This window comes from Myxocyprinus asiaticus, chromosome 10, assembly GCF_019703515.2.
Source record: "Myxocyprinus asiaticus isolate MX2 ecotype Aquarium Trade chromosome 10, UBuf_Myxa_2, whole genome shotgun sequence".
Taxonomy (NCBI): domain Eukaryota; kingdom Metazoa; phylum Chordata; class Actinopteri; order Cypriniformes; family Catostomidae; genus Myxocyprinus; species Myxocyprinus asiaticus.
In genome coordinates this window covers 30,926,726-30,944,056 of record NC_059353.1, presented here as the reverse complement: position 1 = coordinate 30,944,056, position 17,331 = coordinate 30,926,726, and the positions used below count along the sequence as shown (strand labels likewise).

General features: G+C 39.0%; 1 protein-coding gene across 4 annotated transcripts in view; it reads right to left on the bottom strand.

Moving 5' to 3' along the window:
* Positions 1 to 15,802, bottom strand: part of tbc1d4 (TBC1 domain family, member 4) — a 47,490-nt gene extending 31,688 nt beyond the window's left edge. For 3 of the 4 annotated variants that reach the window (XM_051708478.1, XM_051708481.1, XM_051708480.1), the window contains exons 1-5: positions 14,818 to 15,801; positions 4,010 to 4,624; positions 3,136 to 3,225; positions 2,435 to 2,539; positions 31 to 163 (exon numbers count right to left, since the gene is read on the bottom strand). In XM_051708478.1, the coding sequence (XP_051564438.1) occupies positions 31 to 163; positions 2,435 to 2,539; positions 3,136 to 3,225; positions 4,010 to 4,624; positions 14,818 to 15,222 (1,348 nt within the window). In that variant the 5' untranslated portion in view covers positions 15,223 to 15,801. Of the gene's footprint in view, positions 1 to 30; positions 164 to 2,434; positions 2,540 to 3,135; positions 3,226 to 4,009; positions 4,625 to 14,817 lie in introns of all 4 variants that reach the window. The other variant, XM_051708482.1, reaches the window with a different exon arrangement.
* Between the last annotated feature and the right edge of the window lie 1,529 nt (positions 15,803 to 17,331).

Sequence of the window (17,331 nt, the reverse complement as noted above, 5' to 3'; positions counted from 1 at the left end):
GAGTGAGCTGCTGGAAGCTGCTGGCTGTACCTTCAATCCTCTCGCAGAGCTTGTGTAGGTCATGCATTGGACAAGCCTCGCACAGTTTGATTTGGTTCTTGGAGCTCTGCATTGCTGCTGCTGTGCTGAAGGCTTGTTTCAGGGTGAGCATCACTTCATCCACCTAAGAAAATAATTTCCAGACAAATAAACAATTTTGGAAAAATCACCTTTAAGGTTTACTTGATCTGTAAATTTGTCTAAATCGTCCTTTTGAGGTGAGACTACTTTTCTATACAGATGAACTTCTGGTTTTAAATTTTGACATAATTCCTGTGGGTGAAGTTCGCTCAATTTAAAAATATCTTTATGATTGTTAGTCCATGTCCCTTTTTAGTATTCTTGTGCATGTCATGAAGAAGTTACCAGGTTTACTGACCTTACATGGTCATGACATGTGTTGAAAGATTAGATTATATATTTACACAGATCACTTTTTCATTAATTAATTTAGCAGATGCTTTTATCCAAAGCGACTTACAAATAAGGAATACAGCAAAAGTGATTCATCATGAGGAGGCAATAACATGAGATGTGCAGCAATAAAAAGTTTCATTCAAATTGCTCAGAGAAGTATTAGTAGGGAGGAATGTGCGAGACTGGTGAGAGAATGGAGTGAGATTTTTTTTTTTAGGGAGAAAGAAGACATTTAGTGCATTAGTAAGATTGGGTCAAGTGATTGCAAAAGAGATGCATCTTTAGATGTTTCTTGAAAGTACTTAGAGAATCAGCAGCTTGGGTGGAGTTCGGAAAGTTGTTCCACCAGTGAGGAACGGTGGAAGTGAAACTCAGTGAAAGCGATTTTGTGCCTCTGAAAGATGGCACCACGAGGCTCTGTTCAACTGCAGATCGGATCTTCTGGAGCGCACATAGACTCGAAGTAGTGAGTGTAGATAGGGGAGTGCAGAACCAGTGGCTGTTATGTAAGCAAGCATCAATGCCTTAAACTTGATGCGAGCAACCATTGGCAGCCAGTGCAGTTTGATGAAGAGAGGCTTGACATGTGCTCTCTTGGGCTCGTTGAAAACCAAACGCACCACTGTGGCGCATTCTGAATGTATTGCAGAGGTTTGACTGTATATGCAGGAAGTCCTGCCAGAAGAGCATTACAGTAGTCCAGTCTAGATATGACAAGATCTTGGATAAGAAGTTGTGTGGCATGATCAGATAGGAAAGGTCTGATCTTAATAATGTTGTACAGTGCATATTTACATGATCAGGCTGTCTCTACTATGTGGTCAGAAAAGTTAAACTAATAGTCAAACACAACCCCAAGATTTCTGGTTGTTCAAGATGGTGTAATTGTTGACGATTCAAGCTGAATACTGAAGTTATGTTGTATAGCTGGGCTCACTGGAATAACAAGAAGCTCCATCTTTGCTAGGCTGAGTTGGAGGTGTTTTTTTTTTTTTTTTTTATCCAGCCGAGATGTCGACCAGGCAGTCTGAGATCCATGCAGCTACCATAGGATCATCAGGCTGGAATGAGAGGTAGAGTTGTGTGTCATTGACATAGCAATGACAAGAAAAAGTCATGTGCCTTAATGACAGATCCCAGTGATTTCATGTATATGGAGAAGAGGAGGGGCCCAAGAACAGAACCCTGAGGTACCCCAGTCTGTGTGACTTGGACACTGCTCCCATTCAAGACACCATGAAGGACCTACCTGTGAGGAAAGACTGAAAGCAGTGGAGTGCGGTTCCAGTGAAGCCCTCTGTCGAGAGGATGAAAAGGAGGATCTGGTGGTTAACCGTATCATAAAGCAGCAGACAGATCCAGCTGAATGAGAACAGACGATTTGAATGCTGCTCTCACCAGCCTCAGAGCTTCGGTGACAGGGCAGTTTGAGTTGAGTGCATGACTTTGAAGCCAGGCTGGTTGCTGTCCAGCAGGTTGTTTCAGGTCAGCTGGGTAAGCTTGGTAATTACAGTATATCATACCAGACTTGTGCTATCACATGTAATGTTTAAGAGTTATGTTTATACTCTTACAAATACTCTCATATATCATTTTTGTAATCCTTTATTTGTGGAGGTGCACATTTGGCCCTTAGAAGTCCATAGTTATTGCATTACTATACACTTATTTTTACAAACCAAGGAATAAATAAAAATTATTTTCATTGGTAAATGAAAACATGCTTCCATATACAACATAAAAATCCTCTACATTTGCATATCAGTTTAATAATGGAACTGTAGACATATGTATATTATGTGCACCACATGTCTAATCCTATTCGTCCTCTGTGTGGCATTAAATGGGTAGACAAATCAGAATGTCAAAGGTAATGTCCACATGATAGGTAAGAGAGGGCCATTCTTTCCATTGTACCTTATAATAAATACTTGATAAGTGTGGTAAGAACAGGTGCTGCAGGCCAGTCAGGACTCACCAAAGAATCAGTAGCGCACTGGAACACATAACACACATACTGGCTTGGGCCCGACTCCTCCACATCCCAGCAAATAAAGCCAAAGTGGTCTGTCTGTTTAACTCCCTGTAGGCATAAAAAAGTGGTAAATGACCTCATAATTAACCATATAGTGTGTCACAATAACTGCATGTTGCAATGTACCAGCACAATCTAAGCACAAAGTAAAGTTAAGTAAAAAGTTCACTTTATAAAACAGAAAGCTCTGATTCTGAATTCAATCCACAAACAATCCACTCGAGACTGTGTGCTAGAGTAGTTTTACTATGGTTAAAATCACTGATTCTTTGCATCATGTCTAAAAACACCTAATGCTAAAATCCTGGAAAATCAGGCCTTGAGTGGCTTTATTCTTTTATGAATATTATTGCTGTTGCATACAGAATCATTATATACATATTAAAAACATGAAAATTTTTATACGTTACAAGTATAAGATAGTGTTTGAAAGGTCTTTTTTGGTCATTTGAGAAATGTCACCTACAGAAGAAAAATAATTAATACATCTAAAACTGTTTATCAAAAGAAATCTGGACTGGTACAAGACATCACATTGCTAGGCACATGAGCTGTATGATGACATATGATGACATTAAAGATGGGGAATGAGATTATCCCTAACACCTAACAAACCTACAGGACTAAACCTTGCACACACAAACCTGCGAACAGGACGAGATGTCCTTAAAATTCTTCTCCAGAACAACAGTTTTGGTGTCGGGGCTGATGAGATTCACTTCAAACCGTCCAACCTGCACAACAGATCGATTTCATTGCAAATTTTGCTTATGGAAAAGGAAGCAGCAAAAACAAAAACACAAGATAAATATCTTATGATAACTGTCTCATGACTCTGCCCACAGTGGTTTCTGAGAGCTGCATTTACATCAAAATAATCATAACTTATATCACCAAGGTCACAAAAGGCAGGAAGTGATTTCTAAACCAATGACCATTGTGACAGCTCTCCTTGAAAACTGTTTAAAAGAAAATGCCCTGTGCTTAAGTGCATGATTGTCATGCATGCAAATAACCAAGATTTAGTGTTTTTTTGTTGTTGTTTTTTTGTTACATGCATAAGCCTGCTTTCCTCATTAAAAGTGCACTCAATTCTTCCCTCATTTAAAAAGTTGTACATATAACAAAATTAGTTTTTTGACAAATAAGTTTAAAATCATGTACACTCACATGGGATATCTGTACCCAAATAAAAGTTTCATTTTACATGGAAAAGGTAGCCCCATGGGGGCCGACATGTCGAGATCCCATGACCACATGAATATTACTCGCTTCATCTCAGTAACCACCATATTATGAGACTGCTTGCTAAATAAATGAATCATTGTTGACAGTGAACACAATGATATACCGTAAATAACTGAAAACTGTTGTGTAAGGCTGTATCCACAGCGCTAGGTGTCAGTATGTCCAAGGTGTCAGTAGGTTCAAGACAAAAAATAAAAAATTATTGATGAATGAAATCACAGCATTAAACAAACACCATGTGTATCAGTATGTAGGACCTGGAAGTTGTACCTGGAACAGCATTGTACGATTCTTGTCAGCATCTGACGGCTGCACGTTATTGGGTGCACTAGCATGTCTCCTGCGAGTCGACCCCTTGCCTGCTGCCTCTCTGGACCTTTTCTGCAGGTTACTGGCCAGGCTATTACAGCGCGTACGGAACTCCTGTTGCTCCCCGAACCCTGAGTCCTCCAAGATGCGTTCAGGAAAGGCCCCTCGCAGGCTGCCCACACTGGAAGCGCTCGTCAAGTCCAGTTTCTCGTTGCCCACCTCAGGCAGCTCCTCCTCAGTCAAGCTGGGCTCGGGTTCAGGTTCGTCAACTTCACAGAGGGAGGAACTCAGAGGGTCGTCCCCTATGATGAAATCCACAGGGGCCTCGGTAGAGCTACGCTGGCCATTGAGGAGCCGCTGGCGTTTGCGTTCAATCTCATGCTGACGGAATTTGTCGATACAGTCATCAATCAGCGTAGAGGGTGCTGTCTTGCAGTTGACTGTCACTTTTCCACAGTAAAGCACCTCGAACTTCTGAGAGTTGTAGAAAGACTCGTCAGTCTCTTGCTTGGGCTTGCTTCCCTCCTTAAGAGCAGCCTTGGACACCTGTCTAATGCTGCTAATAACCTCAGGCACCTGGGGAAGAGGGTAAGGTATTATTTCATCAATTAAAATTCTATATAACACACTGTAGGGCAAACAAGGACATCACTTCCATTCAAAAGGCAAATTTATAATGTTAAACTTTTGCAGGGAGAAATGAGGGTTGCATTACTAACTAGGTACATCCCTTGAGGAGAAATTTAGGAGCCAATAATACATAAACCAAGTGAACAGACAATGTTAGAAAAAGGAAATGGCTAAGCAACCAGAGCATACATTAAAGAAGCCAAATGGATATAATTCAGAGAGGCCTACACTCTGCCATCTGATACAACATTATTGACCATTTAGAATGAAACTTGAACGGCTAAGAAAGGAATATCTATTATTATATATAATAGAACATTTGTCTAAACATTAGCAGGACATCTATTGAAATTAGGCACTTGTGTTAAAAACTGATACATTCACTGATTCAGAAAATCTGATGTACTGTAACAAATTATGACTAAAAAGCTAAAGGCATTGATGACTAAAAAGATAAAGGCTTCAGTTGCAGCTTTGATATCTTGTACCATTGTCTCGCATGGAATTTTTTCTTAAACATTACTCTGAATCAAGTGTGTACAAGGTTATGGAAAACTGATTTATATTAAGCAAGACACATCTTGTTGAGATAATGCAAAAAGGAATCTGATGACAGAATTGGGTCAGGTGCCAACAAGACTCAGAGGTCTTCTTCAAAACTGAAAGGGGAGACTGAAAAGCAGGGCCACAGACATTAAACAAACACCACACCAGCTCAGACTAGACTGGAAGAGCACACCTGACTGGCTTGTTGTATATGACTACCATAAGCCAGCTGTGAGTCTAAATTCTGAGCTATTGCAACAGTTAATCCCTGAAGATATGATCGAGTATCATAAATAAAGCAAACAGAAGTAAAGAAAAAAGAACTATACTCTAACAGAGGGGTTGGCAACCTATGGCACGCATGCCAACACTGGCACGCAGAGGGGTAATAATTGGCACGCCAGCAACGGCGAGAGAGGAGTAGACTATTTTATTTATATGAAATTACGCACATTCATTCCAATCTACATCTTGATGTAATCCTTCCTCAGGATCATGCAGCATGTTTTCATGAGCTGAATGGGAGGCTTAACAAAAAGTTAAAATCTGATGAGACTGCAGTATACCCAACAGACTCGTGCAGCGCATGCAAACCATTCGTGCATCACAAGCCAGCAGTGCTTCACTTTCGGTTAATTGTGGAGTAAACGCCCGCTTTGCTTCAGACAGGCTGCGCGGATGACAGCCTACATTCCGTGTTTCATTGGTTTCTTTTTGCTTTCAGAACAACACGTCATGTAATAAGGAAAACACCACTATTAATCCTTGAGATTTCCAACCCAGCATACAGGTACACTCTCCTAAAACCACAGTCACACTCAAAATTACATTAAACGATTAAAAGAGAAAACATATACCCATATCATGGGGTTAAAAAATCTCTTCAAGTCTATCCAAAATATAAATTAAACCTGAAAATAAAATCTTAGGATTTTGCAGGTGCGATTCACCGAAAAAGGGCTAAATAGTTGATCGGCTTGTGATGCACGAATGGCTTGCACACGCAGAGCAAGTCTCGTCACACTTTAATAGTGTTTAGCCTCCCATTCAGCTGATGAAAACTCGCTGCATGATCATGAGGAAGGATTACATCAAGATATAGATTGGAATGCAGGTGCAAAAAACGTATTGATGGTTGCTCGCATCAATAGCCTGCTTCTCTCTTGCTGTTACTTGCGTGGTAGTAATTACCCCTCTGCGTGACTTTGAAAAATATGACATAATATAAGAAATATTTAAGATTCCACACAATTTCGTGATCAGTAATCAATAAGCAAATTTGTGACATTAACTGTGTTAACTCATTTTGTACAAAAGGACAGGTTTTCTTTCATTAAAGCACTTTAACAAGATACTCTGTGAAAATTCACTTGCAAGATTTTCACAAAGGGAAAATTCACATGCAAGGGTTTTGCAAACATTTTTCACTCACACTGTTATGCAGATAATATAATTTGTAATTAAATTAAATTATTAAAATAGAAAAATGAAAAATAGAAACATTTTCACAAGTGGACTCAATCTTCGGAAAATCACATACATTCGCCTGTTTTTTTGTTGTTGTTATTTTTTTGGGGGGGGGGTTGGGTCTAACAAGTCATGGTTTAAAACAAAGGTGATATTTCCTCCACTCAAAGGGAGACACACCATTCTCTGTGATACATTAGCCCAGCAGTTCTCAAACTTGGGGTCGCACAGAGATGCAGTTAGCATTGCGGAAGATTTCTATAAACTGAAAAATCTTCTAAATCTTACATATGGTGTATTTTTGCTATATTTTAGACCTATATGTAAAATACACAACTTCGAGAGCTAAAAATATTATGTAAAATGTCTGCTACAATGTATTTCGAACAAAAAGGTGAACTCAAATAAACTAACAAGTCTGCATGTTCTGTGCATCCCTGGATGTATTTTAGTTTTCTGCAAAAGGCGACTATATAGTAGTGTCACTGAGCGGCCTCTGCTGGTACCGCTAGCACTTATTTGTATGGAGCAGGATTCAGTGCAGATGAATTTTGGAACCTAAACCTTCAGTTGCAGACTAATTAAGATGTATATGACTGTTATTTATTCTGCAGAACACAAACAAAGATATTTAGAAGAATATTTCAACTCTGTAATTCAATGCAAGTGAATGGTGATCAGAATTTTGAAACTCCAAAAAGGACATAAAGTCAGCATAAAAGTGATCCATACAACTCCAGTGGTTTAATCAATGTCTCCTGAAGCAATCCAGTTGGTTTTGAGTGAGAACAGGCCAAAATACAACTCCTTCACTGTACATCTTGCCGTTGCAGTCTATAGGCATGATCATGATTTCAAGCTTGATTAAACTTGCGCTTGATGCAAGTGCAAAGCGCTAGATGGAGCTATAGGAAGCGTAATCGAGCTTGAAATCATGATTGCCAAGGAGACCTCTGTCAAGATGTACAATGAAAAAGGAGTTACATTTTGGTCTATTCTCACCCATAACCAACTAGTTAGTGTCAGAAGACATTGATTAAAACACTGGAGTCTGATGGATTATGTTTATGTTGACTTTATCTGCTTTTTGGAGCTTCAAAGGCCTGATCACCATTCACTTGCACTGTACGGACCTACAGAGCTGAGATATTCTTTTAAAAATCTTTCTTTGTGTTCTGGAGAAAAAAGGAAGTCATACATCTGGGATGGCATGAGAGTGAGTAAATGATGATATAATTTTAATTTTTGGGTGAACTAACCCTTTATATTTAAAAACTCCTGCTTTAGCATGTTGCACAGTGCACACAGAGTAAAAAGCAGTGGCTTACAAAAGAATCCAGTCGAATCTGCCAGGAACAAATGCCTTGTAATGGACACAGAGTGCTGGCTGCATTAAAATACAAGGCGCAATAGCAAGGTCAAATAAATTACTTGTTCAAGGCAGTTATAGAGAGTAAGCCAAACATAACTCCACGCTGTGCACACTTGTCAAACTTTTCCAAAGATAAAAATGGGTCTGTTTGAACTCACAAAAACATTCACAATAGAGGCAAGCTGAGACTGCAACAGACATCTGACATACTGATTTCCCTATAGCCACTGGCATAAAGATAAATAAATGTTTCATTGCAATCCATAATCATCTTTTCTTTTGTGCAGATGTTGTGCCCATTGTTATTATTTGTGGTGCTTGCTAAAGTAGCATCACTACTGCTATTGCTCTTACTTTGGGTTAGGGATTAGCAAAGTCCTAAACCCTTCAAATTAAACTTTGGTGTGTAATTCGTCCATAACTTGCATGATTTGTGCAACAGAGAGTGGGTGTGGGTTGTTAAAGAGAGGAGTGCTATTTTCACCTAGCATACAATGAAACAGGCAAAAATCTCACAGACTTACAATGATGGAGGGACCCGAGCTATGTCTAGGGACCAGAATATCATTATATCAGTTCTTATGACTTAGACCGGCAAGCAACCACCTAGCAACTCTCTAATAACCACCAGAGCTTAACATTAACGTTTTGGCTATCCGGCCACTGTGGCTAGTGGTATTTCAAAGTGACTAGCCACTCAGTATTTTCACTGGCCAAAATCCTCGGTCCCAAAAAAAGTGATTAAACTAACTGGAGACTGTAACTGCATGCATTCTTTTTGGACATTTTATCTGAAAAATAATGATATGAGTTCAGCAGGACACAAGCCTAATGATTTAAGTCATCTCTTAGAATATCTAAAGGCAAACATGACCAGTTAACTTTGTCAATAATTTGTCCATTGGTCTATGGAAGTCCAGATTTTAACTGCCTATTTTAATTTTTGTACTTACCTATATGAAAGTTTACCATTGTTCTTCCATTTTTTAACAGTGGCATTTGTAATGATAAAGCCATTGCCACAGGTAAGACCATGGGTGGCTCTGCATTACTGTGGTTGGTTAGGCAAATACATATAGTCTTCCTAAAAAATCAACAATAGTATTTGTTATGGAGAACTAAGAGCCTAAACATGTTTAGAAACCTTTAACTACAGCTTTCACAGTTACTAATTCCATGGAGTACAAAATGGATAATAAAATGTAGATGTTAAGTAGATTAAACTCAGTCACTATTTACTTTCATCACATCTTTTTCCATGAATGGAAAAAATACAGTAATCTTTTTTTTTTTCATTCATGGAAGAAAGTCCTAAGGGTTTGGATCAAGATAGAGGTGACTGAATGATGACAGAATAATTATTAATAATAAAAATGAAGTCTTATAGATTCACCCTAATCAATTTAATATGCATCTATACCAGTTACCAGTTAGTGTTACTGCAGTAAAAAAAAAAAAAAAGATTTTGGATGATGTGTATTTTATAAAACTTGTAATCGTTGTTGATTCAGGGCGCACTGTTATCTCTTTACCTCATCAGTGCTGTTTAATCTCAGGGCTGTCTACAGTTTGAGCGGTTCGAATTCCTCCATACAGACCTTTTTACTTGAACGTTCTTTGTAGAATTCAAATGGGTCACATAAGTTCTGTGGTCTCTGCCGACTGCCACTGTCCCAGAGCATTGGTTCTATCTCCGGAGCACACTGATGTATGCTGCGAAACCATGCCTCATTCTCCCCGCTGAGATGCGGGTTTCAGATATGAGAAGCATATTTACTGCTTATAAATCGCTGGACACGAGATGAATACAATTAACTTTGCTTCGGCTGTGGCCACCCACCAAAGTGGCTAGTAAGGGTGATGGAGTTACCCGCCACTGCCGATTTCTACCCGCATTTGGCGGGTGTTAATGACAAGCCCTGGTAACCACCCAGAACACCCTAGCAACTGCATAGCAAATCCCTTGCAACAGCACAGTGACATTACGTTTTGCATGGGTAAGCACTAGTTTATAGCAGTTTACACTTGTTATAATGGAGTTATTGCAGGAACTTCATGGGGAGGCTAGGACTTAAAATAAAGAAAACAAATATTGTCATGGTCTACTGCAGGTCTTTCGGTTTGCTTAATGCAAACATGTCTACTTGTGGAAAATCACAGTGCTTGAGATCAGAAGGAAAAACAAACACAATCGTTCTTGCAACCTATTCTCCTGAAAAGGGCTGACTTTGTGCAAGCAGCAGAAAAGGTGTGGCTGCTTGTTTTTAACTGACAATTGACTAATTTTCCAGGAATACTAACAGATTTCCAAAAAAGTCTAAATGCCTAGTTTAAGCAACCTGACTAGTCTGCAAAAGGCAAATTTTCTGATCTGATAGTGAAAATGCACAGTAACACCCAATGAAATCCTGCTCTGTGGTAATTTGGCAAGTGTATTGAGTTACAACAACAACAAAAAAAAAAAAAATGCTACTGCTACTACCCAAAATATTACAGCTTTGATGACCTTGCCAGAGAGTGTTTAAAATCCTTTAAATGGTTATGAATTATTCAGTTGCAAAGTGACGCCAGATGCCCATTTAGTCTAATAATTTATTTGGACTGAAACACATATTAATAACAGTAGACTGGTGAAGGAGGGTGTAAATTACAAACACTTAAAGTTTATTTAAATTTATAATAGTCTCATTCCTACGCTCACATTATTTAGTATCTTGCTTCTACAACAGTCTAAGTAGAAAGCTCCATGTCATTGCATTAGAGGACAAAATATGAAACCCAAGTGATACCTTCAAAAACACATGACACTAGACCTAAACCTTACCATCAGTTAAGTAAATGTAATGTTAGAGGAAAAAAATGCAACCTCTGGATCACGCTCATCACTGATTATGCAAATGTGATTACTTCCTGGTTTCAACACAGAATCCAAACCCAGGTCTCCCATACTGCTGATACAATACACTTCCAATTGTGCCACAAAGAAAGCTAAACATACTGGTGTCCGTGCAAAAATGTCTAATATAGTAGATGGAGCCTGTCTGTGAGCCAGCATAATGTGGCTGATCCTAGGGTACTTGAAGTCTCGAAAACAACATGCCGACTTTCCATGTGATCATGTTGGTTCATCACATTAACTACCGGTATGTACATGTTCCACTAAGTTTGACAACCAGAATGTTTGCAAATACTTTTTTCTTAATTTTGAACATCTGTTGTTTAAGAATTGAAATGCTTGTGAAGCAAATTGCTTTAAAATTGTGCTTGTGCTATCTATCTTTAAAATAAATGCAACTTGGGTTGATATGTTGTAATCTAATGCAATGACATTCATACATTTGCAAGTGTGACTTTAGTGTTCAAATACATTTAGGGGCCACTGTATATGACTGAAGCTTTGTAAGTCACACAGTGGAAACCAAAGATTTGATACCAGCTGAGCATATAAATCTCTTTGATTTATGCATTACAGCAGTTGGATGATACATGATTTTACACCTATTCTCTTAAGACACTTAACACAGAGAGATGTTATGAAAAGTTCCTGCCACTAAAATCTGATGAAATTCAAACCCCTTGATTTCTAAATATTCACAAAGCTATCCCCATTTATGCCATTGTTTAATGCATGTACAAAATGTAATAAAGAAATGTAACATGAATATGTTGAGCATTCAACGAGCCTTGACCTTACACTTGATGTTTAAAGGGTTGATAGGAATGCATTAGAAGTATTTATAAAACTGAGCAGAATGTCTATAGCACTTGAGGCTTCTCAAGACCAGTCAAGTCACATAAAAACAAAAAAACAGAGAAAAGTGAACATCATTCACTGCCCTCATGTTGTGCCAATCCTCTATGGCTTTCTTTCCTCAGAGGAACACAAAAGGAGAATTCATTCACTTTCATTATATGAAAAAAGATACAATGAATGTAAATGGTGACTGAGACTAACATTCTGATTAACATCTTATTTTATGCTCCATGGAAGTAAGAAAGTCATACATGCTTGAAACAACATAATGAGGAGTAAATGTCAGATGTGAGAATTGTATTTTTGGCCTAACTACACTTTTAAATTACACATGAATTTGGTCATCCTCTCATAGGTATCACTTGGCTCTCTCCATAGTACAAAAAACAATGCAAGCTGGGACAGGACACTGAGAAATTCATGTCAATGGTCACCTCCCAATACTGGACGTAGATTGATTCATGCCACTCCAGTCCAATTATAGGTGCCAGAAAGACCAATTTTCAGTATACAGGGCAGCTGGACAAAGTGGAACATTGTACCATATTCTGAAACTCTAATTTAGGAGGTCACTTCTTTAAATGCAAATGGGTTATATCCTGTGCAACATTGTTTTTGCTTCATACTATGATGATCCAGGCCTCAAAACAAATAGCCTCATTGCAGAAACAATGAACAGAATGCATCAGCGGGATCCCAGACATTTCCTTAGTCCAGCGTAGCTTTTTTCCTTAGAGATAATAGTTGACCACAGCATAAAAACTTTGCAGCTTAATCACAGTTAATGTTTCCCTTCCATTTCTATCAGTAAGGTGACACTGTCTGAAAGGAAAACAAAACCTTACTTTGTTGCCCCTGTACTTGGTGGGCTATATTGAATGAAGTGCTATAAATAACAAACCAGTGGGTTCGTCACACAGCATAAAAAGTTGCAGTCACTCCACTGGCATCTGGAAAGGTTTGGTTGAGCTGCATTAGAACTAGGAGATACTGTATTTAATGCCAGTGTTGTTAGGCTCTGAATACTGAACACTGGGTATATAGTGCACGGTACCAGTTGGAAATAAGCTAGCACCCATCTCAAGATGTCAGTAAAGACACGTTCCTCTTAGTCCATCTAACACGTGTTGCTATCCAGCAAATTTTTCTTGCGTAACACATGATGGCTTTGTATGCCTGTTGCCTCTGGGGCTCCACGTGCACTTTTAGCACACCCAACGTCAGGACGACAAACTTTCCCTACCTTACATTCACTGACTACTGGAGTTTATTTACATTTACCTTTCAAAATGTACAATAATGGCACAAAAAATGAATATGCTCTTCAAGTACAAATAATGCAAGTGGAAATGTATTCAGGAGCCTGACGATTTGGTGATGTACATACTTGGATTTGTGGGAATGGTTATAACTGTAATGTGCAGTGGAAAAGTGATGGTGGCGTAGAGGGCTAAAGCACAAAACTGGTAATCAGAATGTTGCTGGTTCAATCCCCACAGCCACCACCATTGTGTCCTTGAGCAAGGCACTTAACTCTAGGTTGCTCCAGGGGGATTGTCCCTGCAATAAGTACACTGTAAGTCGCTTTGGATAAAAGCGTCTGCCAAATGCATAAATGTAAATAAGATCTTAAAGAATTTTAGTTTATTTATTTTTTACATTATATCAATCATGTGTATAATCACAGGAAATTAAAACAGCACTGAAATGCACAGAGAAACAAAGAGATGCTTGCAAATAATGCATAACAAATCAATGCATATGTATACATCCATGTGCCTTCACTTCCTGGTAGATTTCATTCCATTCAGCCATGAGCAGAGCAACAAAGTGCATTGAATGAGTGCCTCAAATACAGCTCTGTAGCAGACTGCTAGGGTTACATTACAACCAATGTCTAATCAATAAACACAGATGTAACTGCAGGGCATCATACTTACTGTTTTCAAGGCATCAGATCAGTGAGCTCAGAGAGATGGGGGAGGATTTCAATATTCTTAATGTGTATTGTCTAGCAAAACTGATTAAGCCTTTCTCTGTATGTCATGAGAGATCTGATCTGACCCACCTTTAAATGATGCCCTGTAAATCTAATTCCTCTGGCACAACAGTGCCCTACATACTGGCATTTATCCAACTGACAAAGACCTGTCAATCATGCGGAACAGATGTCATGGTGCGTTGTCACTGCCGCTGTAAAAGTTTAACATTGTGCATTATAATCTCCGGGTGTAAAACAAGAGGGGAGTAACAAAGGAATAAAAGAGCATATTTTGCTTTTATATGAGCACAGGTACATAAAAATGTTCTTTAGCTATGCATCATACTGCTACTTTTGACCCTTTACTGTGTCCTTGGTCAGGACACTTTAAGGAATATTCCAGTTTCAATACAAATTTTACTCAGTCGAAAGCATTTGTGGCATAATATTGATTACCACAAAAATGTATTTCGACTGCTCCCTCCTTTTCTTTAAAAAAAAAAAAAAAAAAGCAAAATCTGGGTTAAAGTGAAGCACTTCCAATGGAAGTGAATGGGGCCAATCCATAAACATTCAAATACTATTTAAATAGTATAACCACAAGACATTATGCATGTTAACATGATTTAAGTGTGATAAAATCGCTTACTAACCTTTTCTGCTTAAAGTTATATGCAATTTTACAACTTCGTTGCCATGACGACACAATGTCAACAAACACTAAAACTGTCAAATTACTGTAAAAACTATGATTTAAACAACTTAAAAGCTCAAATACTACATGCGTTTAAACAGAATAATTAATATTAGTGCTTAAATAAAATTACAAGCTTCATATTTCTTGGCCCCATTCACTTCCATTGGAAGTGCCTCACTGTAACCTCGAAAAAGGTGGTAATCAAAAATATGCCACAAATGCTGTCAGTTGAGCTTTAGGCTACTTGTATTGAACCCTGAATATTTATTTAACCTCAGTTTACTTAGTGAAAAAAAAAAAAAAATTACAATACCGTACATACCTGGTTTGGATCACATGCCTTGAACACATGGCATGCCATCTCAGACTCAGGGTTTTCAGGCTGACTTCTGATAAGGTAGGCAAAATAAGTGAGGTCATGACTATTGTGGATGAACCTGGATATAAACTGTGCTTTATGCTCGAATATAAACACGGACGGGTTGTTGCTGCTAGCAGGCACGCATCGGATCAGAGGAGGTAAGAGGCACAGCTGAACTTCTCTGGCCTGTGCGGGACCGGACTCGTTCTTCTCACTTTTCCTCCGGATCTCCGCTACCAGCCAAGGCAGCATGGGCAGAGTGGTCCGCCTGTCTAGAGATGACCAGCCCATATACCGGAGCGCAAATTTATTCTCTGTCTTTGGATTCGTTTCATTATTATTCCCCTTGCCATCCTGCCCCTCCATCTCTCCAAGGGCTCCGGGGACAAAGACTTAAGATACAGTGTTGCTTTATACAAGCAACCTCTATTCCTCTATGCCTAAATAAATACACGCAATGGTTAGTATAATGTAAAAACAGCTTCAAACATCTCCTGGTGCATTAACGTTACATGTCTCACTTACTCTTTATTAAAAAAAAATAAGTGCGCGTGCATGCGTATTTGGACGCTTAAGTACAATAATAATGGCTTTTAAGACGCAGCGAGGATGTTAGTGTTATTCCAACGCAAGAGATCAATGTTTAACGAAAACACATCCAGTTAAAGTGTCTGGTGGCTTCAATAATCCACAGATGATGTTAACCGTGTGGCGTGCGAGTCTATACAGCAAAATAGCTTTAAGGAAGCGCGTGCAAGGTCTCTCCTCTCCCAAAGCTTTGGACGGCACTGCGGACAAACGCCTCCTGCGTGAAGTTGCGATACAGCTGGAGTCCTTTAAAATAGTTGCACATCACTTTTTAGTCTTTTTAATTTGTGTCATTTACAGCGTTGTAGGACAGAGAGTGGTGTTGTTCCAGGAGGAGTGGCCGAAGCAGCCATATGAGAGGCGTTTACTTGAGCTCCTGCGAGCGTGCAAGTATGGATCTCTGGCTCCCCTGGGTCTTCAGGAAACACACGGCACTGACCAGGCTTAGAAGACCAACTTAAAGGTGCACTCTGTAATTTGTCCTCATTTAAAAAAATAAAAATAAAAAAAAAAAAAAAAATTTTAATCGTTCATTTTGAAACATCATGAGCACTCACTTGAGATGAGGACTCCAGTCATTTCAGTAGCCTTTTTGAAGCATTTTTATTTTTTGTCAAACATTGTACATTTGCACATATACAGTAAAAAAAAAAAAAAAAATGTCCACAGGTCATAGCGCAGGGTCAGCCATGATACATGGACTTGCTCAAAGGCCCCTGAACCCCCATCCTTCTGGTCAGTAACCCAGAGCCTGGGCTAAGCCACCACTGCCCCTCCATCTCTCCAAGGGCTCCGGGGACAAAGACTTAAGATACAGTGTTGCTTTATGCAAGCAACCTCTATTCCTCTATGCCTAAATAATTACACGCAATGGTTAGTATTATGTAAAAACAGCTTCAAACATCTCCTAGTGCATTAATGTTACATGTCTCACTTACTCCTTAATAGAGCTGTTTTATTCTACATGGAGAGGGTCCCCTCATGGGGGCTGCCAGGTTAGGATCACATGACCTGCTGAAAACTACTTGCATAATCTCCTTAACCACCTTGTTATTGGACACTTTCACTCAGGGATTATATTAATCATGACTGACTGTGAATAGTTAATTTCAACAATGGCATCTGTTACTGAAAACTATTGTGTTTGTATAATACATGATGCTGCATCCACACCACTAGGTGTCAGTGTAAGTCCAAGATCGCACAAACAAAAAAGTTACTGAGTGCCACTTTAAAGGGGCCATTATATGCCTTCTTTAAGTATTTTAATATGTTCCTTGAGGTACACTTATAACATTAGTGAAGTTTTTTGCACAATATATTTTTAAAACATGATAATTTTCCACCCTCATTCTGACCCTCTGTCAGAAACGCTCGGTTGTGGTGCTGCTTCTCCTTAAAGACTTGACAGTAAATGCCCACTGTTATAATTTGCTCTCTGTTTTTGACTGACCTGCTCTCTCTACTTGCCATCTCACTGCTAACCTCTACTGGACAGGCTATGGAAGTGATCAGGCGCTGATGTGTTGTTGTAGAGGCGATAAGATGCGAATGTCTAACACAATAGTCCCTTTCACACACAGCCTTTTACTGCAATTTTTTGGTTAGAGATCATGTGTGAACACAGCCCTTTTGAAAATACTGGTAAAGTTTGCTCTAGCAATTTCCCTTAATGAGAAGTTGTATCATTACCTATACATTTCCATATTGATGGTATGTGTGAACAGAGCCATAAGATTACCAGTGTCAGTTCTACAAGGTCAGGATGCACTGACATGAGAAAGTTCTGACGGAGATGCTGCACATACTCCGTGCCGTAACACAAGTGAATCGGAAGAAAACAAATTAGTTAGACAGTGAAACTGCACTTCTCTTCATCCGAGCGTA